General features: G+C 36.3%; 1 protein-coding gene across 2 annotated transcripts in view; it reads left to right on the forward strand.

Moving 5' to 3' along the window:
- ARHGAP42 (Rho GTPase activating protein 42) overlaps positions 1-23,073 on the forward strand; it is a 138,669-nt gene that overhangs the window by 91,911 nt on the left and 23,685 nt on the right. For both annotated transcript variants that reach the window (XM_032747579.3, XM_030269749.4), the window contains 8 exons: positions 4,305-4,415; positions 10,853-10,957; positions 13,726-13,855; positions 15,585-15,685; positions 17,942-18,051; positions 18,811-18,889; positions 19,705-19,744; positions 21,246-21,308. In XM_032747579.3, coding sequence (XP_032603470.3) covers positions 4,305-4,415; positions 10,853-10,957; positions 13,726-13,855; positions 15,585-15,685; positions 17,942-18,051; positions 18,811-18,889; positions 19,705-19,744; positions 21,246-21,308 — 739 coding nt within the window. The remainder of the gene's footprint in view (positions 1-4,304; positions 4,416-10,852; positions 10,958-13,725; positions 13,856-15,584; positions 15,686-17,941; positions 18,052-18,810; positions 18,890-19,704; positions 19,745-21,245; positions 21,309-23,073) is intronic.

A 23,073-nucleotide genomic window follows, 5' to 3' on the forward strand; every position in this document is an offset into this window, starting at 1 on the left:
TGTGATGGCTTCTGGTCATGCTTGTTCTGACTGTAAATTCTTGACTGAGATGAATATGACCCAAATAGGAGTTAAACATTTGAACAAAGCAATAGTCTATGTTTTCAAGTTTATGTATTTCATGTACAGCTAATGTTTATTAGTTGCAACAGTGGAATTACATTAGTACAATAAAAGTGTGTGTTTTATAACCTACATGTGGAATATTGGAAAGCAAATTAATTAATTGCTTTTAGATTTGCTATTTAATCTATTAACTGATTAAACTGTATTTCTATTTCAGATAAATTCTAATCCAAAAGACTGAACTGAAATCACTTTAATGATGTGCTTTTCTGCTTCTTTTTTCCTCTTTTTCATCTTATTCTAAGATTGAGGCACCTGAAATTTCCCTGAAATTGTATCTATAACTTCAGCTTTGAAGAGTCTGTAGGGCTAATTCTTTTCTGTTTAAAGAAAAAAAAAAAAGAAAAAAAAAGAACACTTTTGGTTTAACAGGAGGATTCCAGGGCTTTTCAGTATGCTGATAGAAATTAATATGACTTGTTTTTGAAGGAACTTATAATAAACCCAGCAATATATCAATGACACTTTGGGAATTGTGCCAAAAGTCGTTAAAAATCATTTTGATTGGATTACTGTTGTCATTGTGAATCTTAAATCATGGAGGTTAGTTTGCAGATGGAATTTTCACCAAAGGTGTGACCATCACTTAATCATTTGTTATAGGATTCTTTTTTCATGTTTATAAATAATACTATAATTCAAATAAAATAAGGTTTAGAAATTAAAAATTTCTAAAAATGTCTATATGGCTGAATTGGTGTTGCAGTCAATATAATAATCAGTCTATTTAAGACATTAGTTATGTAGGATTGGTTTATTGTTCCACTTGTATGTCAGGGCTTTCATTTTTCCCAAATATCTTATGTATTGATGAAGAATCAGTTCTGTTAGCGGTTATGACCCAGCTTAAAAAAAACCCCGAAATTCTTACCAAACTGGGGAAAAGTGGACTTAAACACTAATTTGTTATAGAATAGAAGCAAAATAAAATAAATAAAACATTTTACTCTTGAGACACGAGAATAATTTCAGTTTAAAAGCAGCAGCTGAAGCGCAAAGTAACAACTGTGAATCTAATAAACTATGGTAGAATAACAGTGGATTTGGCTCACATCTATAAACTAATGGAAAACCAGGATAATTTTTTTCCAGTGTGTCCTTAAGTGACATATCTAGATTTAAAATCTCGTAACTGAGGCTGAGGTTTTCTGATTTCTTGATGCCTCCCTTGTAAAGGATAAAGGGCATAGCTTGGCATTTCTGTCTTCCCCAGTTTTCTACCACTGTAGATGTGCTGAATCAGCAACATAGACCCATCGTACGTAGCAGGTACAATAGCAAATCAGTACCAAAATTGTTAACCTGAGAGACTTTTGGCCTTTGTCTACATTGTAAGTAAAAGGAGGCCAAGCTCCATTCCTGACCTGAAATCTAAGACAGTTGTTGATTTGCACCCTGAGAGGTTTGGTTGAGCCCCATTTGTAGCCCAGGATGGAGTTTGTTGGAGCAGCCCACAGAAGAACAGGGCATGAGCAAAGAACCAAGCAGTGCTGGCAGCTGTGGCTTTGGTGCCCAGGGCAGGAGATGGGAAGTCATGCCTCAAGCCAACATCATGTATTCAGAGAGGTGGAAATACTGGTTTTTGACTGCGACATGGGAAAAACGCTGTTTTCTTGAATTGATGAGGTTTCTTGATACATCACCACATTATGTGGGTTAAAGAGTGCTGGGGCGAGCAAAGATCTTGTACTCTGTTGGGTTCTTCTACATATCTCACTTGAGTACAATTGAGACCACCTTAATTAGGTATCTGAAGTTTGATGGTTGAAACATATTCTGTAGAGAGTAGTTTGCATATATTCACCTAACTGAAATATGTTGGATATTTTAAGAGCCTACAAGACTGCTGTTGCAGTTTACACAGGTGGCTGGCTTTTTGCCTTTAGGATAAAAAAGCAACTTCATAGTAGCATCTCTTCACTGCCTACAGAAGCCTACAATGGAGGAGAAAATGGGCAGAATTGAGTGATGTGAGAAATGTAATGAACTTCTGATTGTATTTCTCTGAAATCTGTTCCAGAATCAGTCTCCAAGCTTATGTGAAGTTCTAGTATATATATTGAGGTGATAGCCTACATCAATGAAAATATTACTCACTATAATTGTATATCATACGGGTAGAGACTCAAAATCATATCCATCAAATCTCTATTTTTTACATGCAGTTTGAAGTCACAGAAAAACATGAAAATACTTTCAGCTTTTGAAACCTTAAGATCACTTTCAAAGCAATTCCTACAAATCTGAATCCTTTGGTGTTAACACAAATGCATAAGCTTCTGCAGGATATATTCCCTTTCACTGGTGGTGATTATGGCCCTAAATCATATTTGAGATGGGACTTGATTGTTGTATTATTATAACTGCAACCTTCTTAAATGCTGTTCAGAGTAGGGAGGGATTTAATTAGGCGTATAAATACTTTTTCTGAGGCAAAGCCTAAAAGAGACAATTTCTAATATTTCATTGTATACATGCAATTAAATGAGAGAGCTTAGATCTGTTTCAAGTGCTTATTTGATGGCATTTGTGTGAGCAAGGCATTGCTGGATCATGTCCCAAAGTGGTGGCAACTGCTTCTGTTCAGTTATGTAGCACTGTCTTTGTGATAGATTATTATTGTAAACTAAAGCTATCAGGGAAAGATATTAACAGACTATCAGGGAAAACACTAGCCAAACACACTATATGAATGGCAAATGGCAGAGTTAATTTTGAGGTAGAATGAGGTAGTTCATGACGTAGTTCATTACTGGAATTTTGAGTGCTTGATTTCAGCTTCATATTATTAGTTTACTGATTTTTTTTTTTAATAGACACAGGAAGGAAATGCTGGTACTGAGATATTTAAAACATATCTTTGAGGCCCATGTTTTGAAGTAAGGTTAGAACACTGGCCTAGGGAGATGGCTCAATATTGTTAAAAACATGTACAGCCAAATCACAATAGTAGCTTGTCCTTGAGTAGAGAAGCAATCTTAATTATATATGGTGCTATTGATGGCCAAATCATGCCTGAAGGAAAACACTGACTTTTTGCTTTTTTACTGTTAAAAGTACTAAATCTCTTTTATGATGTGTTTGCCGGTTTATAGTTTGTTGTCAAGGGAAGACAGCATCAAGCTTTCCCAATTTCCCTGCATTTGTTATTTTTAATGCCAGAATTAAACTAGAGAACATACAGAAGTATCCTCCTGTATTTTAACTGACATACATCAAAAATAGGTGGGGCAATCTCATTCATGTTGTTAATCTGCAGTAATATTTTGACCAAAGAGCAAAATCTAACTAATACAGCCCAAAAGGGATTTGCTTGAGAATATGATTTGTTATGAAGAAGAATGAATTAAAATGGAATCTGCATGTCTTCTCTAAACATTATCTACATGCTGCACTGCTTGTCTGTTAGTTCCCTCTCCTGTGGCTTGTTTAAATTGAGGATAAAAGCCTGTTACTCTTTATCAGCTGATAAGAGTTAATTCTTGTGCTATTTAGGCAGAAGACACTGTTCTGATACTGGATCTTCATGTTGGGTGGTATTAGTCAGGCATTTCTGACAAGTATTGCCTTATAGTTCTGTCACTTGAAAATTAAAACTTGAAATATATTTGATTTACGAGGTTAGGAATTTGAATATATTTACATTCCAAGAACATATGACTCATACTATAAAATAATAAGTTCCAAGATGTCATTGTTAAAGACAGCCTATTTAAGAAAGAAAATATGGTTTTGGGAAGTATTTGAACCTGAGAAATAGATACAATTTCCATGCATATGATACTTAATTATTTCAATAGAAATAATTATCTTTTTGTCTGTCCTTGATTCCTATGCTGCTCATTTCTATTTGCTTTTCTAAACTTACATATACCAAGTACCTGCTGCCACCTTTCTTTCCCTCCAGGCTCTCCTAAAAACTAGAATATTAAAGAGCAAAAAGAAAGAAGAAACCAAAAAAGAGCAAGCAAAAGGCATAGGCTAAAATGTGTAATGTTAGCTTCTTAAACTTGCATTTAACTTTTTAAAGTAGGTATTCTAATTTTCAGAAAGAAAACTGAACTCTATGAAACTTTTACAGTAATCTTACGGAAGATCTGTTTGTTGCTGACATAACCTGTTTTTAAAGCAATAAAAAGACTAAACTAATGTTGTCCGTATTTAATTTTGACTTTTAGGCAGATACACAGATTGACAGAGAACATCAAAATTTCTATGAAGCATCATTAGAATATGTTTTTAAAATCCAAGAAGTGCAAGAGAAAAAGAAATTTGAATTTGTAGAACCCGTAAGTTTTATGTTTTAATTTCTTTAGAATGTATGCATTTAAAGCTGAACATTGAATTCAAAATATCAGGTTTTTTGCTGCCTTTTTAAGTTTTGAATGCAGGTTCTTTGTATATAGACAGACATTAAGATCTTGGCTTGGGCACTTTCCATGTTTATTGAAGGATTATGTAAGAGTTTAGTATCTACTGTGAAGTGAAATGTCTGATGACTTGAAGTGTGTGTAACATTTTAATGGGACATCATGTAATGTTGTGTCTGTGCAACACATAATCGATGTTTCCTAATACCATGATTTAATGGCTTAAATTTTGAGCCGGTTTTTAAATTTAAATATTCTGGGTAGGCAGTATACACAGACATTGTTCTGAGTTACACATGAAGTAAAGAGAAAAATTAATTTTTCTGTAGGATAGGTAAGTTTTTCTTTTTGTTGGTAGAGTCATTTGCCTTTAGCTTGCTTTGCACATAAAAGAAAGCATATGTTGACTTGCCATTAAAGAGTAAGATAAGGTTGTGTTTCAGTGTCCATATTTAGGTCTGGGATTTCCTTCTGGACAGTGTTTCCATCCCCCACTCCTAACTCTCTACTGTGTGAGTTGGTTCCAAAAGCAGCTTCATGTCATGCTAGCATATTTCTGTGGCCTGGTAGTAGTGTTACTACTGTTCATGTCATGCAGACAGGCCTAGCTTGCCAGTTCCCTGATGTAGTTAGTACCTGTAGCCCCTGACAGAGAACTTCCAGTGCCATGTGTCCCTTCCCATTAAGCACACTGAGCACAGCAAGCGCTGGTTGTCAAAGAGGAACGCGTGTAACTTTCTCTCAACGCCATCTCCCAGCTTCCTTGTAACTACTGAAGCAGCACTCTTGACTGTGAAATGGGCTGAATTACATCTCTAACAGCCTGTGGCACCAAGGAGAGCTTCTCAGATGCCTTCTTTCCATGACATGAGAGTGTATTGTATACTGAATGTTTGACATTGATGCAAACTAATGAACCTAGATCCAGCAAGCCGTACTTTCAGAAATACTATCTTTATGGCATACGGCTGCCAAATCTTAGAGACTAAAACTTTGCTTGGATTCCTAAATAAGAACATTTTTTCTACCTGTCACAGATTAATCCATAGTGTGTGTCTCTGTCTCCTTCTGCAAAACTCTCACATCCTGGAAGAATCCAGCAATCTTGACCTAGCTCTGACCCTAGTGTAAAAGACTTTATTCTCCTTTAATGTAATAGAAACTTTCTGTATTGAAAAGACCTTGTACATTGGAAAATATTGTGCAACTGCACATAGTTAAAAAAGTTAAATTTTACTTTTAAGTGTATCTGTTTCCATACTGTCTCAGATCAGTAGGCATTCCAGCCCAGTATGGCATACTTGATTTCCCAGGGGAAGGTATGGGAAATACTCTGGTGACTGGGTAATGATAAGGCTTGCAGGTAATGTCTTTTGACTTTGGGTGTGAATTTATTTATAATCAATCTGGATATAGATGGAGCTTAAATTATAACATCAGTTATAAAATTTTGAATCTTCAAAGCTCTGAATTTTTGTTTGTACTCTGTTGCATACAAAGGCAAAATATGCCTTATGTGAAAATGTAAATTAAAATAAAAATCAGCAATACCATGAGATTAAGAACAAAGCCAAACTAAACAAACCAAACAACCCAAAGACTTCAAAACAGGCTTTCTAAAATTCATGTTTATGTAAGTGGTGTTGGAAACAGGAGCATGTATTCTTAAATGAAAGGTCTAGATAAGAAGAAAGCCTAACATTTTAAAATCAGATATCAAAACAATGGTCATATTATTAATTTTCCTCTGTGTGCTTTATGAATGTGCATATGGCAGAATATGCCTGGTGGTGTATCCATATGGACATCCCTCCTCAAGAGCTCTGATGGTTGTGGGACATTCTAGTGTATGTGCTGCCTGTGCCTCTGATTTATCAGCACAGTGTCACATCTTTGAATAATTCTCAGTCTGGCACCTTGCTAACAGACTCTCTGAAGTAAATAATATGAATATAATATTAATTACAATAACAGACTCTCTGAACAAAATAAATCCGTTAGTGCAATGAAGGAGGAAATTGTGATACCTATGCAAAAGAAGGATAAATTTGTGATGTAGAACTTGAAAAAGAAATGATCTGTTGAACATACTTTCAAGACCTTTAATTTTTCTATGCCAAAGGATAAAGACAGTCTGAGAACCAGAGTGGGAGAAGTAACCTGGCAAAAATTGTCAGGTGGGTCACAGCTAGGACAGTGGGAGTCAGTGAAAGTGGAGTGTGTTCTCCTTTGCAGGAGACTCAGGAAAGATTTTAAGGTACAGATGCTAATGACTCATACAGTGAATAGAAGGCTATAATATTTAGAGTAGACTTTTGCAGCTGCTTCTCAGGCCCTGGGTTTCTCTTTGTTCTCTGCATCTTGATCAAAGTGGTTGCTAATGTATACTAGTGTGAGTAACTGATATATTATTTGCAGTCCTCCTAGATCTTGATTTTTCCAAGAAAAAAAACCCCTCAGGTTTTCATACAGATAATGAATTTAAACTTTTTCTGAAGGACAAATTAGTGTTCAAATTTACAGCTGGATAAACAGTAAAGCAAATTAAGTGACAATAATCTGTCTTGCTAGCTTTTCTCTTGTGATCCTAAAAAGCTAGTCCAAGCCAACAGTGCTTTCTGAGGCTGTTACGCTTGTAAAACAATGCAAACACCTTCCTAAAGTTCTGCTTTGTCCTTTATGGTACCAGGACTTCCTTGTCCTGTGGAAATCAGTGCACAAAGTTCATAAACAGTAAATCTGAAATGTGAGGGGTGGTCGGTTAAATGTTTATTTAAATAGAAGAAAAAAAATCAGCCAAGTGGAAAACACTGCCTATAACTGCATGCATTTCCATTTCCATGAGACTTCACACTGGACATTAAATTTGAATTTCCCTTTCTTGCATTTTCTACATTATTAACTATGTTCACTTTAATCTGAAGAATAAGTGCTATCTTCTTATAAATAAAATGAAAACAGGGAGACAGGGACTTCTGGCTGATGTGCTGCAGGCCAAAGGTTAAATTCCTCCCCTATCCGAAACCTAAGTACAATCTTCTTCCTGTGAGAATGAAACGACCAGGCAGTCTTGAGGTCAGAGGCTCTACATAAAAATAAATAAAGTCTCAAGAAGTAGTTGGACTTTGTTTTGGGTTCTCTGTTGAAATCCTCATGGCTCTGGTGTGATGAGTAGCTTTGTATTATGAAGTTCCAACCTCAGTCTTTACTGATGTGAATGATTATGTAGTCAGAATGAGGTACCGATAAGACACTTATTAAAATTAAAAATTGTTTATATGAAAGCATCAGACATTGTTTGTGATATTTGATGCAATAAACTTCCTCTTTATGTGTGAATATCACCTCAAAATTTTCTTTGAAAGGGGCGGATTTTCTATTATTTTTTTTAATATGTTTTTGTTCTATTTAATATTAATTTCTTTAAAGTTATTAGCCTGCCTTTAGCAGTGCTGCTTCTAATGGCAGCAAAAAGAAAAGCCCACTGTAATTATAAGCCTAGGGCAAAAGACCTTGGCTTTTAAACCTCTTTCATGCAATGCTATGGCTGTACCTGGTCTAATCTAAGTGATTTTGAAGATGCCTCAGCAGCACTAGCCCATTAGGCACGTGGCATATTTTGCATTCCTGTTTTTTCACTGCTAGTGACATGTACATTGAAATGAATACCATCCTCAGTGTCACATATCAGCACAGAGCTTAAAAACACTGATCTAGGATTTGCATAATACTTTTCTTTTTTTCCTATTTTTCTGTGTGCTCAGAGAGTGTTTAACCTGGAAAGCCTGAAGGCCAGATCCTCTGCAATGCACAACTGCCAGAATACCTGAGAAGTACTTTAACTAAAATGAATTCAGATTTTTGTCAAGCTTTTTTTTGGGTTGGTTTTTTTTTTGGTGTTTTTTTTTTTTTTTTTTTTTTTGCTGCTGCTGCTGTTGTATTTCTGCTTTCAGATAAATTGAGCTTTGCTGCCATCTTGTGTTAAATATTTTCCTTGGTATTTGTCAGTGTACTCTAAAGGTGTTTCGTGTGATGTAAAATGCTTTCCTTCAAGTATTGAAGCTGAAATTTATAACGTTTGTTCTCCTCAAATGCTCTTTAAAGTGATCTCTAAAAGTCAGGCATAAGCTGACATACTGAAGCTTTGTCCCACAAGTTTTTTATTGTAATTTTGATGTGCATTAGTATGGTGATTTGGCTGCAGTTTTGCCAAGTGTTACTCCTGCACTAGGGGTGGGTTTAGCAGCAGGCTCCTGCTTGCAAGCTATGTTAATCGACACATTCTTTTGACTGGACCAAGTCAAATTAAGCATAGGAGTACTTGTGCTGTGACATCTGAAGGAGGTGTAGTTGAGGACACTGATGAGTAACTGAATCTAGAGTGTGAGAACTGGCTTCATGTAGCTGCAGCCAAAGCAGAGCTTTAGTTATAAAGTTATTGTGTTTTGTACTTTATTGATTAAAAAAAAGATTAATTTTCTTTCTTTTCCTTTAAGTAGTTATTTCCAGAATCACATTATTAGAATTAGAATTACAGAAGTCTAGAAATACAGAAAATTATAGAACTCTTTCTATCTGTTTGCACAATTGGAGATTAATTTTCTTTCTTTTCCTTTAAGTAGTTATTTCCAGAATCACATTATTAGAATTAGAATTACAGAAGTCTAGAAATACAGAAAATTATAGAACTCTTTCTATCTGTTTGCACAATTGGAGGTTTTTAAGATAAACTGTTTAATAATAATAATTTCAGGGCCCAGTCCTTAGCTGAGGTAGTAATTTCGGCTGGACAGATGAATCATGTTCAGCTGAGATTGATTTACGCAAGATATGGAGCCCTCTACTTGAGACTGCATTGCTTTCATTGTTTGATGGTGGAATATGGTTCAGGAATTCACAACCACTGTAGAAACCTCCACAAAATCTTGGTTTAGTGTCCAAGGATCTTCTCAGTTTTTCAGGCTCTGAGACTGGCTTACTGGGCAGCTATGGGCTTACACTGTCTCTGCCTGAGGCCAGGCTTTCATCTGCTCCTGCAATACCAGTAGAAACCAGGAGCAGAGACCTTCTCCCAGCCATGCCTTGTATTTGTGCCACACTGATGGGCTGTTCACCCCCAACTGCTTTAAGTTACTAATGCGACAAAAGATCAGGCAGGTAAACAGGCTCTCAGTAGTTTTGTTGAGAGTAATGGGAGAGAGGAGGCAGAACAATTTCTCTACAATACTTCAAGTAGGGCTGAGAGTAAATTTAAAGAAAATATAAGCACAGTAAAAACGGCATCTTTACGCTATTCCACTTACAGTAATCTATAGTACTGGTAACACAAAGTAAGCACGTTAAATATGAACGATGGCATTTTTGTTACCCGAGTCTAGAGTACTTCAGTAGTCAATAAAGAGAGATAAATGTTTCCATTGGATCATTCATCCCATCCTGAGAGAGAGGTCTGAAAAAGGGGAAAAGAATTATGCTCTGGAATACCTATGGTTCTTTACTGAGGCAGAAGACAGCCTGGACAGCCAGTTACTTAGCCCAGATGATAATGGTGTATTATACTAATACAAATATTTTTTATCTTTAAAACTTCTGTTATTATAAATCCAAGTTATTTTTTTTCTGTTTTCTTTACTTTTTTTTTGTAAGCTAAATTATATATACCAAGAAGGCAGTCCATGATAAGAAATTAAATGCTTGTTATTTAACGGCAGGTAGGGTGACTTATAGCAATGTCAAAACACTCTTAAAATTTAAAGCAGAATAAGTTAGGAGGCTTTTAAAACTAAGAGATGGCAGGAATGCATTAATTAAAGAGCTAAAATCTAGTGGCACCTTTTACTACTTGAACATTGTTTTAAAGCAAATTTTAAAAGGACTTTTCAACTGGATATATGCAGACCACAGTGGTTCTGTTGGAGTCAATCACAGACATACCAGATAGAGTTTGCATTTTATTCAGAGCAGGAAGAAATAGTCTGGGTTTCTTGTGTAGTGCTAGCCTATCCAAAACATACTTTCTTGAGTCTCATTTATGAAAAATAGTTCATAGACCAAGCAATTGCTATGAAGAAAGTGAAAGAATATTTTGAAGAAATAACACTTGAACTCTGAAATTTTAAATTTGGAAAATGCACACCAACAAAAACTTCAGCTGAAACAATGGTTAAAATTACTAGGATAGTGAATTAAATTATTATGGAAATGACAACTCCATGACACAAAAGCATGTGTAATATTTCTCTTTCTTAAGGTTTCATCAGGGATTCCTTATCATCAAAACTTTGCTTTTGAGTGTAAAAGCACAGAGTGTTCCAGGAGTTAAAAATGTATAATACTTCTCAATTTTACCTTTTCAGCTCTTGGCCTTTCTTCAAGGATTATTTACATTTTACCATGAAGGATATGAACTGGCTCAGGAGTTTGCACCATACAAGCAGCAACTGCAGTTCAATTTGCAGAATGTAAGGATGATTTTGTTTCCATAGTTTAACTTTTTAATTTGCTAATTTCAGTCCAGGATCTTAAAGTAGACTTAGAGCACTTTATTGAAATTCTTATTCTTGCCATGTTTTAGTAAGCTGAAATCAAATTCATATACAAATAGTTAAAATTATTTTTATAAGGTTAATGTAATTAAGATTCCTGATAACAAATAACTTTGATAGTAAATTTGTGATTTCCAGATCAAAACTTTGGGAGCAAGAACAAGAAAAACAGGACAGCAAACAAGTTTTTATTAGAAAACACAGTGGTCCAGATAGATTTTAACTTGTATAAAGCTTTTTTGAGAATGAGGCCTGTCTTCTGGACTAAGTGGAGGTACCAAAAATGCTCCAGCAGGTATAGGATGATACAGTTTGTCCTGCTGTCTGCTAACTTCCCACTGTATATAAATCTTGGGAAGCCATTCTCTGGCTGTTCTCTATACCATTACAGAATAGGTGGGACCTTCCTCCATGGTGAGGAGCTCTCATGAGCTCAAGTTTCTCCATTTTCACCAGAAGAGAGAATCGCTTTTTTGTGTAGAGAGTTACACTCAAATGAGCAGATGAATCTTTTGCTATAAATTGGTTTGAATTTGGTAGTCAGAGCCATACAAGATCCCATTTTGGACACAAACTGCCCAAAAAATTTCATAGCTACCAGAGATAACAAATGTGTATTTAATCAACATACTTTTCACTCATAACTGCTTTATAAAAGTGTATACTTGTTTCACTGTTTAATTCAGATATTGTACTTCCAAGAACATACAAATAAGTAAGTATAAAATATACTTACAAATAAGTAAGTGCGCACTTTGCTTTTAAGCAAAGCTTACACACTCTTCTTTTAAGGCAAAAAGTGAACTTCAACATGTCAGTATTGGACAAGCCCCACATATTTCCTGACAAGTAACATCAAAGTCGAAAAAACTTTTTAAAAAAGTTAAGTCCACTTCATTCTTTCAAGAAAATACACATACCATAAATTTTTGTAGCTCCGTCTTCCCTTTTACATCTATTGTTAATATATATATATCCCATTTAAAATAGTGCTTGAGGAAATAATTCTAAACTTCCTAGATTATTAACCTTTTCCTTTTGGATCAAAATGCAAATGGTCCCTGTAGAGCATCCCAACTGCTTGTCCTTTCCAATTTTGTGTTTTCCATGTTTGTTTGCTACTAAGACACTTTCAGATAAAGACACAAGGGGTCAGTGTTGTTGCACAGCAGTTTCACTGAAAGGGTGAAAAACGTACTTCAGTCCAGAGATTTACTTACTTTAATATGGTAAGTTCTGAGAGGAGCATGAGCTCACAGCACAGACCAAAACTGGCATTGTAAGTAATCATACATTTCTTCTACACGTGTCTCTACAGAAACAAAATTATTAAAGGATTTTTTCAATTTCAGTGTTAATTAAGACAAGCTCTTAAAATGGGTACGTTCCTTCGGTGGCATGTCCTTGAAGGTCTCAAAATGACCTCTCTCAAATTTGGTCTAAACTGATACTTCTTCTGAAGGACGTAGTCTGAAAAGTTCAGATTAGAATTTTACCTCCCTTTCTAATAATAGTGTTTGTCTTCAAGACCAAGATTAAGTATGTATACTTTTATACTATTATGCAACTAACTACACAAATGGCCCATGAAAAAGGGGAAGTATTCACTGGTGTAGTGAGAGTCCTGAGAGTATCTTTCTGACTACTGAGGATTCAAGTCCATAGATGATTCTGTAGAAACATTACAAAAATCTTTATTCTTTTCTTTGACCTATAGGAACAGTGTTCAATAGCTGCTATGTAATCAATCAAAGCTCTGGCATCTTGAAATAATTGTTTTCTGCTGTCTCATGCTAGGTGCATGGAAGGAAACCCTATCTTCAGTGAAATTCACCAAGAACAAGTAGCCATTTATATGCATATAGATAAAAGAAAATACAGAAAACACATATTAGCACCATAATTGTTTGCTTTCTTACATGCCTGGTTAAACACATGATATTTAGGATAGACACACTTCTTCCAGGCTTTTGGTATAGTTCTGCCACTTCTGAGCTGTTTCTTAACTCCCATTTTTTTTTTATACTGAACTGTGGTGTTTGCCAAGTCAAAACTTGTTCATGGCAGTGCCAGTAACCTGACTATTCTAAGCAGCAGCACCTGTGGTATCACTGCAGATATGGATACACAGAAAATATGTCTCTTCCATGTGTGTAGAACCTGCAGCTGTCTTGACTCATTAACCTGGCTTTAACCCAAACTAGCATTTTCTGCACTGTGCTTAAAGTGCTTCAGTGGGTCTTACTACTTCAGGTTTAGACCTAAGCTGTTAGCAGCTTCTAGTTTAGCCAAATATCTGTCTGAGAATCCCAGAGTGTGCTGAGAGAAAGCCTGTATCTGCAAATACTGTGTAAGCACACTTAAAGATATGAAATGACCTCCTGTCTGAGTTTAGTGACCTGAAGAAAGAGGAATGGTGCTATTCTCAGCTATGCTTTCCTTACATTTGTGTGCCTAAGTTGAATTATTCATTACTGTGTTATTCCTAGGTTTATAGCAGTGAAGATTATTATTCATTATTGCATTTTTTTTTTCCTTTTCCCCCCTTTTATGTCTCTGGCAAATGCTTTTGTTGGTCTCCAATACAGTTTCCATGGCATTATTTGTAATTAGTTGTTCATTGTTATTTTAGTACTTGCATGAGATAATGGGAGGTTTTGTTTGTTTCCTTTTCTGGGTATTAGACTCGGAATAACTTTGAAAGCACTAGGCAGGAGGTGGAGAGACTCATGCAGAGAATGAAATCAGCCAACCAAGATTACAGACCACCAAGTCAATGGACAATGGAAGGCTACCTCTATGTGCAGGAGAAACGTAAGTACAGCAAGGAAGGTCTGTGATGTTGTTTGCCCCAGTGGTTGAGTGGTAGCAAGCTCTGCTCTGGCTGGCTGCCCTGCACCTTGCTGCAAACTCCCAGCACTCTGCTTTGGCTCCCTTCTGTTTCCTGTACTTTCCCTGCCTGAACAGGGCCTTTAGTTCGGCCATCAGGAGCACCTTGTACCAGAGACCTCCAATGACCCAACCATCTTAAATGAACATGTGCTTAATGGCCATCAAAGATGTTAGAAAAGGTCATCTAAGTACCATCTTACCATAGTTAACCACAGCCAGTTTTATCCTCAGTAGTGCTGCAAGTTTTAAGATCACAGTCTATTTTTTAATTGATTAATAATCATAAAAGAAATCTGTGTTAAGTGTAAGTTACACTGAGCTGTGCTAATGGGGGAGGGAGAAAAGGAGTGAAGCACCAGGCACATGCTGTGCTTCATTAAATAGTGAAAGGCCAGCTTGACATCTTCTTACTGAAAAGAAATTTTTATTCTGGATTAACAGGGTCTGTAACCACTGTGTAGTGGAAAAGGTACTAGTTGTATAATTCCTTGTCGTGCAACTTTACTTGCCTACAACCCTTATCCTATAGGTTCTGGTGTAATTGTGAGCAACTGGGTTAAATGTTTGCTCTTCTTGAGAGTAAATTTTGTATATATTTATTGCTGATATGTATGGTAGTAAATATAGGGTTTTTTTAAAAAAATGGCACTAGGCCATAAATTGTTTTCTTTCAGATGGATGGCCAAGAGCAACAAGCTTAAAATTGCAATACAGGTGTCTGGCTACAATTTTCTAATGAAAAAAGGTGACTTCTTAAGTCATCTAAAACTGCTTTGAGAGTGCTCATTCATCTTGTAATGTGCTAAAAGAGATAATGAATTGCCATCAGAGGAAAAATTGATTCCGAATAATTACAGATTTTGTTATGCTAAGTGAAGATAACTTTAAATATAGGAGCAAAACAGCTAACTTCTGAGGGTGCATAACTATTTGAATTTTCGAATAGTGACTTTACTTTCTTCCAGAACACAGACAGTAGGAGAGCTTTCTCAAAGTCAGCATAGCAGACCATATAAATTTCCACAGCTAGGTTTCTGGATTGACAGACATCTGACTTACATGACTGATTCATTCTCTCATATAACCACCACATTTGTGGGTACATTGAGAAGGCAAAACCTGTGTATCTATAGTAAAACTATTAGAGGTTTTTTTCCCCAACATTTTTATTTAATTCTTCTCATTAAAAAAAACATAACTAAAATTTTTAAAAAATTGAAATACCACCTTATTGTTTTCTGGGGATAGGGGAAGGGATCATTTCTGGGTCTCGAAGGTGGCAGAGGGAGCATTCAGATATTGTCAGGTGTCTGTACGTGGTGAGCACTCACATGTGAATCATTTGCCTCTTGTACACTTTGTTATTAATATTGTTGAAAACTTCTCAGGTCTGTTCTTGCCTTTTTCCTGCCTTGTTACCATAATAGAATGCTGCTAGCCATCCAGTTGCCAAAGAAAGTCAGTGTGCTGGAACTTTATTGGGCAAGATTATCAAACTACAATATTTGAAAATTATACTGGAACAACATGTTCAGATTAAAAAATAAGGAGTAGGCTGCATGTGGATGCTACTATATTTCATTTTTCTACTCTAATTTCAATTGTAATAGTGGTAAAATGACAATTACTATTGATATTCTCTTTGCTCTAGGACCCCTTGGATTTACATGGGTAAAACATTACTGCACTTACGACAAAGGAACAAAAACTTTTACAATGTGTATAGCTGAAACAAAATCTGGTGGAAAAGTGGTGAGTTACTTGTACATGAACACATACATGAGCTGTATATTCCTTTTTTATAAAGCATTTAAGGACAGCTAAAAGAAAAAAATGCAAACAGATAAGGCTGATCTCACAGGTGACTTATAGCATGGATAAATATTTAAGTAATATTTATTTTAAAACATATTTAAATCACATATTAAATAACTTCTCTAATGTGGTTGTTGTAAATGCATATGAAATTTATCACATTTGCGCAGAATCATAGAATGGATGAGGTTTGGAAGGGGGCTCTGGAGATCTCTAGTATAAACTCAATTCAGTGTCAACCAGAACACGTTGGTGAGGTCTGTGTCGAGTCAGGTTTTAGATCTCTCCAAGGGTGGAGAGAAAACTTCTTCTAAAGTTCAAATCCTTTTCCTAAGTTCAAATACAAATTACTTGTATTTGTGTTTGTGCCCCTTGCCCTTCCACTGGGCACCACTGAGAAGAATCTGACTCAGTCTACTTTCCTTCCCATGAGGTATCTGTAGATCAGTCACTGATGTGATCCCTCTTCCCCAGACCAAATAGTCCCAGCTCTCTCAGCTTCTCCTTACATGACAAATCACAGGATCTTCAAGGTTGGAGGTGACCTTCAAGGTCATCTAGTCCAACTGTCAGTGTAACACCAGCATAATCACCCCTAAACCATATCCCTATGTGCCTCTTGTACACTTTCAGAGATGGTGACTCCACCTGGTTAACTTATTTCAATGCCTAACCACTCTTCCACTGAAAATTTTTTTTTAGTATCTAATCTGAACCTCCCCTGGCACAACTTAAGGCTTCTCCCCCATGTTCTTTCACTGAAGACGTGGCAGAAGAGACTGACCCCCACTTCATAAAGTCTCCTTTCCAGTAGTTGTGCTCCAAGTCGTTAATCGCCTTTGAAGCCTTTAGCTGGACTTGTTCTAGCACATCACTGCCTCTCTTGTAGCAGGGAGCCCAGCACTGGGCATAGCATTCCAGGTGTCCGTCACCAGTGTTGAATGGAGGGTGAGGATCTCTTTCCTCCTCTTGCAGGCAGTACCCTGCCTGATGCCTCCCAGGAAGCTGTTTGCCTTCTTTGCAGCAACATCACATTGCTGGCTCATGGTCACCTTGTTGCCCACCAGAACCAGAAATTTCTTTTCTGCCAAGCTGTTCTCTATCCTGTCAGTCTCGTCCTGTCCTGGTGCCTGGGCTAATTGCTATCCATGCTGAACAGTACTGACCCCATGGGCATACCACTGGCTGCAGCCGGACTTCTGCTGTGATCTCAGCAGTTCAGGCAGTGTTCAGTCCACCTCACCATCTCACCCATATTTCACCTGTACTTGTCCATGAGGATGTAGTAGGATGTAGTGTCGAAAGCATGACTAAAGTTGAGATAAACAATATTCATTGTTCTTCCATCATACACTGAGCCGTCCAGCACATTGTAGAGGCCTAGCAGATTGATCCTGTGTGATTTTTCCTTTATTTAATTCACGCTGACTGCTTCCAGTCATCTTTCTGCCCTTAATATGTTTGGAAATGCTTTCCATGATTATTCACTTCATCACCTTCCCAGGGATAAAGCTGATGCCTACTAGCCTATAGTTCCCCATAAGATGTGAGGCCTCAGGTTGCATCAGGGGAGGTAGGTATTACAAAAATTTTCTTCACCAAGAGGGTTGTCAAGCAGTGAAACTGTCTGCCAGGGAAGTAGTTGAGTCACCAAACCTGGAAGTATTTAAAAGATGTGTAAATTGTTTAGTTGTGACCTTTTCCATCCTGTTTGGTTCTATATCCTTCTCCTTGCTCATTTTGAAGACAGGAGTGACATTTGTTTTTTCCCATTCCTCAGAATCCCCAGTTGTGTCAGCCTTGCCATCGTTATAGAAATGTCTCACGATCATGGTGGCCACAGTTGAGAGTTAGTCAGCTTAATTCTTCAGAAATCTTTTTATCTACATGTGAGAGTTGGCAGAATTACATGATTTTCATCCTAACATGCATGTAATCAAGTTATATACACAGGTGTTTGTAAGATTTGAATTTAGGGAATTTCCTGAAATATAATGGTTAAGTAACAACTATAAGACAGAAAGCTATTAAATGCAGTCTTAATATACAGAAAAAATATTGTAAAATATGCCTAAATAATTTTAATCCCTATGTTAAGACATGTTCTTTGGACTGTTCATGCTGTTAAATTTAAGATGAAGCCAAGGTGTGTAGGCATACTGACTGTGCTAATTCCATTTTGTTGTTTTGTAGAATGGCCTTGTCACAAGCTCACCAGAAATGTTCAAGCTAAAATCTTGCATCAGGAGAAAGACAGATTCAATTGACAAACGTTTCTGTTTCGATATTGAAGTATTTGAGAGGTTTGTTTCCTTTGTGTTAACAATTTGAAAATTATTGCAACCAATAGATGATAATTACTCCTGTAGCAGGAACACATGTGACCAATATATTTGTATACAGACAAGCTAGGCTTTGGAGACTTAGTACTTCTTTGTTCCAACCTGGTTTTCTAATTAAATTCACTACACAGAATATGTGTTGTCTTTACTACATGATGTTTGTATGCAGATACAGTATGGATTCTTAGGGAACTTGTAGCAAAACTGACTGTCCTCTTTTAGAAAGAAGCATATTCTGTACAAATCTCTATTACTTTCAGAAATGTATGGTATTTTTTTTTTTCTTGAAAATTATGTCCGCAAATTTTTTTCCACTTATTCCTGGATATTATTATTATATCAGATACATAAGAATAGATTTCCTGTATTTAAGATAGCGGAAATATCTATATGAGAATATGCAGTATTTGTAGAAGTATTTTTTCCAACATTGGGAATAAAAAGAAATATTGAATTAATTATTGTGTTAAAATATGACAAATAGACTGACTTTTGTAGTTGTTCTCCTAAAAATTGTTTTATGACTGTTAGCAAACTTTTAAAAAAGCAGATGTGGTTTATATCTAGCTCAGAATTATTCTGTTATATCAGAAGCTCTGATACAACTTTCTCTAACTTCTGTCTGTTTTTTATGTATTACATCACTATGCATGTGGATTCTGACTTTGGATACTTTTTGAGAAAAACAGTAAATTCAATGAATGTTTGTGTTTTTGACAGGCCTGGAATCATCACACTACAAGCTTTTTCAGAATCCAACCGAAAACTTTGGCTTGAAGCTATGGATGGAAAGGAACCAGTAAGGATGTTTTTTAATTTTCATTTTACAGTTTTCTGGATCACATACCACAGAAAGAAGCTAGTATACATTTCAGATACTCTGTTGCAATACCAACAAATAGAGTTCTTTTCTTTGTGAGACACTAATGCAAGTACGTAGTGAAAATAACTACAAAGTAGAAAAATCATTATTTTATGTTAGGATATTTAAAGTTATACGATTTTAAGTAACATGATAGCATATTGTCTAATAGGATTCGTGGTTCAGGTAACATATGTGAAGTGGTTGTTATTACAGTGGTAAAGATCAGCCATCTTTTGGGCACTTTCATGGAGTAAGCAATTAGTACCATCTCAAAAGGCGTTGCAGAGAGCAGAAAAACGTGTTGAAAGCTACTGAGAGACAGGCTTGTCTGAGTTTTCTTCCCACTATTTGTGCTCTTAAAGTAGTCACAGAATGAGGCTGATGGCAGACCTGTATCTGATAGGAAAAGAACGGCTGACCCGTTTTATGAACTCTGTTAGTGTTTTTATATGCTTCTTGTTGGCCTGAACCAGTACTGGAATTATAATCACAAGCTAGTTTGAAATTTAACTCATCTGGACTCAGTAAATCTGACTTCCAATGCATTAGTTGCATTATGGTAGCACAGAGCTGTAACCCAGCTGTGTGCTGGAGCAGTAAATGTCAAGAGATTGTGAAAGGCAAAGTTGGGATTTCCCTATCAGCAATCTAGTACACAGCATGTTGCGACTTCTCACAAATCTGGCAATAAAGGATTTAAAGCACAGATATTGTCCTATTGCATTGTTGTTTGGTTTTTTTTTTTACAGATCTACACACTGCCAGCCATTATTAGCAAGAAGGAGGAAAGTAAGCGCTTTATGTTGAGTTGCCATATCTTGCTATATTTCTGTAATATTACAGTTTCTTGATATATGTGTGGGAGAAAGAGATTATTTTATATTTTAGTTTTGTTGCTGTGGAATAACTTGCTTGATTATCTAAACTTTTCCTGGCCCAACTTGAAGCCTTTTCCTCTCATCCTATTGCTTGTTACATAAGATAAGAGGCTGACACCACCTGGCTGCACCCTCCTTTCAGGCAGCTGTAGACAGTGATGAGGTCCCCCTGAGCTTCCTTTCTCCAGGCTGAGCACCCCCAGCCTGCTCCTCACACCACTTGTGCTCCAGACCCTTCCCCAGCCCCGCTGCCCCTCTCTGGACACGCTCCAGCTCCTCAATGTCTTTCTTGCAGTGAGGGGCCCAGAACTGAGCACAGGATTGGAGCTGTGGCCTTAGCAGTGCTGAGCACAGGGGGACGGTCACTGCCCTGCTCCTGCTGGCCACAGCAGTGCTGATCCAGGCCAGGGTGCCATCGGCCTTCTTGGCCACCTGGGCACACACTGGATCATTTTCAGCTGCTGACCAGCACAGCGAGGTCCTTTTCCATCTGGCAGCTTTCCAGCAACTGCCCCCAGCCTGTAGCACTGCCTGGGGTTGCAGTGACCCAGGTGCAGGACCCAGTACTTAGACTTGTCGAACCTCATACAACTGGCCTTGGTCCATCACATCTTTTTAATTTTAGGTGTATATGTCCCTGTTAGACATACACTGAATAGCAAAATTAGTGTATTTAAAGTACTAAGATTTGTGTTCATAATTGTATTAACACTGTATTAACACATCGGTTATTATCACATTATATTAGCACAAATATATAAAAATAATTTAAATAATATATCTCAGAGAAAGAGATTTGTAAAATTTGGACATATATCTTCACTGAAGGTGTATTTGAGACTTTGAAAATCTGAAATTTAAGCCACTATCTGTTTTTTTATATGGTGGTGTTTATTTTAATGGTGACAAATATGCTGGTTTAAGATCTTTATTTAGGTAGTTAGAGCAGTGAGTATTGAAGATGCAACATTAATGAGAAGTACAATCACTTGAAATAAGATTACTAATTAAACTCAGTAACAAGGATTGATCTACATTAATTTTATGAGTGATTATGTGCATGTGCAAGGCACAAAGAATATTGTTGTATTAAAAACAATTAATATATTCTGTTAATAACGTAGGTCCTGGACTATTAAAAGCATTTTGCTAAGCAGCTTTAAACTGTGTCTTTAGAAAGGCTATTCATTTCAGAGAAAGAAAGTAGAATATTAAGCTTCTACTGGTACAGAATGACTACAAAGTTGGGTTGTGAATGCTAGGGATGTATCTACACAGAGCCTATTTCAGAGCAAGTATTATAATGTAATGGATAACGGTGTATTAGCCCTCCTTGGCTAGTGTGTGAGTGTAGCTAAACAGAATATTTTGTATATTGATATTGGAAAGTAATTACCCTTTTTTTTATATAGTGTTCTTAAATGAAGCGGGTTTCAACTTTGTGAGGAAATGTATTCATGCTGTGGAAACAAGAGGTGTGTATTAAACCACAAAGAAGGTATTAGATTGTTGTGACTTTTTTCTAAAATATGAGGGTTCTTAAAATTCTGCATGTTTTATATCTGTGCTTTGTTTAAAGTGTGTCCATTGTATGGTTTGGATTTTTCATATTTTATCTGGATGCGTTGCACTCCAAATTGTTATCTTCAGTTCCACCAACAATTCTTAACATGTTTGAGATTTTAAAAATTTTTTCTCTAATTTCTTGTTGATTAGATAGCTTTAAACACAATTGAACACATCTTTAGTCTTTCCTTTGTGTGCACTGACTTGACTTTTCTTTTGATACAACTGTAGGGAGTCTCAGCTCCCAACTTTGGTTTCAGGTGTGAAATCTGAAGACCCAAAAATGACATCAACATTCTTTGTTGGTGCATCTGGTTTTTTGCAGAGTATAACTCCTGTCATTTTATTCACTAATGTTGTACATAGTTTTTGGTTGTTTTTTTTTATGTTTAGCAGCATTTAATGTTTAGCAACACTCATTTTTGTTAATGGGAATGTGAAAAAAAGGAAGTAATAATCACTCTACTGATGAGGTGGTATCTAACAACTCACAGTAAGTTTTAAATGGAGAGTTATGGCTATATCACCACCTATGAAATGAGATACCCTTTTCCTGAGCTGTCAGTGTGCAGATCTCTTCTAATCCAAATGTGTTCTCTGTGCACCTTTGAGCTCAACTTGAATTCAGTTTCTCAGCCAGCAATGTTATCATTGTTGAGTCACTGCTGACTCAGAGCTTGCATTATTTTCTGGGGCAGGGAGGGTGAAAGAGGGTTTCAAAACAAAATACCTAGCTTATCTAAGTGAGATCAGATTTAGGAATTTTGTTTTCAAAGGAAAAGTAGACCATTTTAGATGTTAAGAATTGAAGTGAGAATAATGGAAGACATTTAAACCCTGCTGATTTTTTAAAAGGCAGTTAAAAATAATAAAATAATAATGACTGAGATAATCAAATATGTCTTAAGCTGCACCAAGAGAAATATAGATTGGATATTTGAAAAAAAATTTTCACAGAAAGGGTGATAAAGTGTTGGAATGGTCTGCCTGGGGAGGTGGTGGAGTTACCATCCCTGAATGTGTTTAAAAGAAGATTGGATATGGCACTTGGTGCCATGGTTTAGTTGATGTGTTAGGGCATGGGTTGGACTCAATGATCTTGAAGGTTTCTTCCAACCTAATGATTCTGTGTTCTAAATACTGTATTCTGAATGTCACTCTTTAAATTATTTGATAATATTATCTGTGCTATTAAAAAAGGCCTGGCAATTATAACTGGCAGCACAAATTCTCAACTGATGTATCTTAGTACAGCATACAGCATGTGTTTTTGTTTTCATATAAATGTCAATCACATCTTATTTGGAAGGGATGATGGTCTGAGCAAATGTAGATGCATGGTAATTCCACTGACATCTAGGCAATATACACTCGTTGATGTGTAATGTGTTTTAAGACTGCTTTTGGGTCTTATTTTTCACTTTTCCTAGCCATCACCTTGTTGTTTGCTAATATGGGTCATTTCTATGCAGAAGGGTTCTGTTAATGTAAAATTATGCTTAGTGTATGGTAGCGTAGACTCAGTTGAATGAATTTGTTAATATCCCACAAGAGATTGCAGTAGGGTAAAGCAGTACTTAAGAATGTAATGGTACAGTTTTTCGTGAATACATTTATATATTTTGAAAACATACACCAAGAATGCATCAGCATATATTGAAATAACCATATTTT

The sequence above is a fragment of the Taeniopygia guttata genome, chromosome 1 (genome assembly GCF_048771995.1).
Source record: "Taeniopygia guttata chromosome 1, bTaeGut7.mat, whole genome shotgun sequence".
In the NCBI taxonomy this organism is placed as follows: Eukaryota; Metazoa; Chordata; class Aves; order Passeriformes; family Estrildidae; genus Taeniopygia; species Taeniopygia guttata.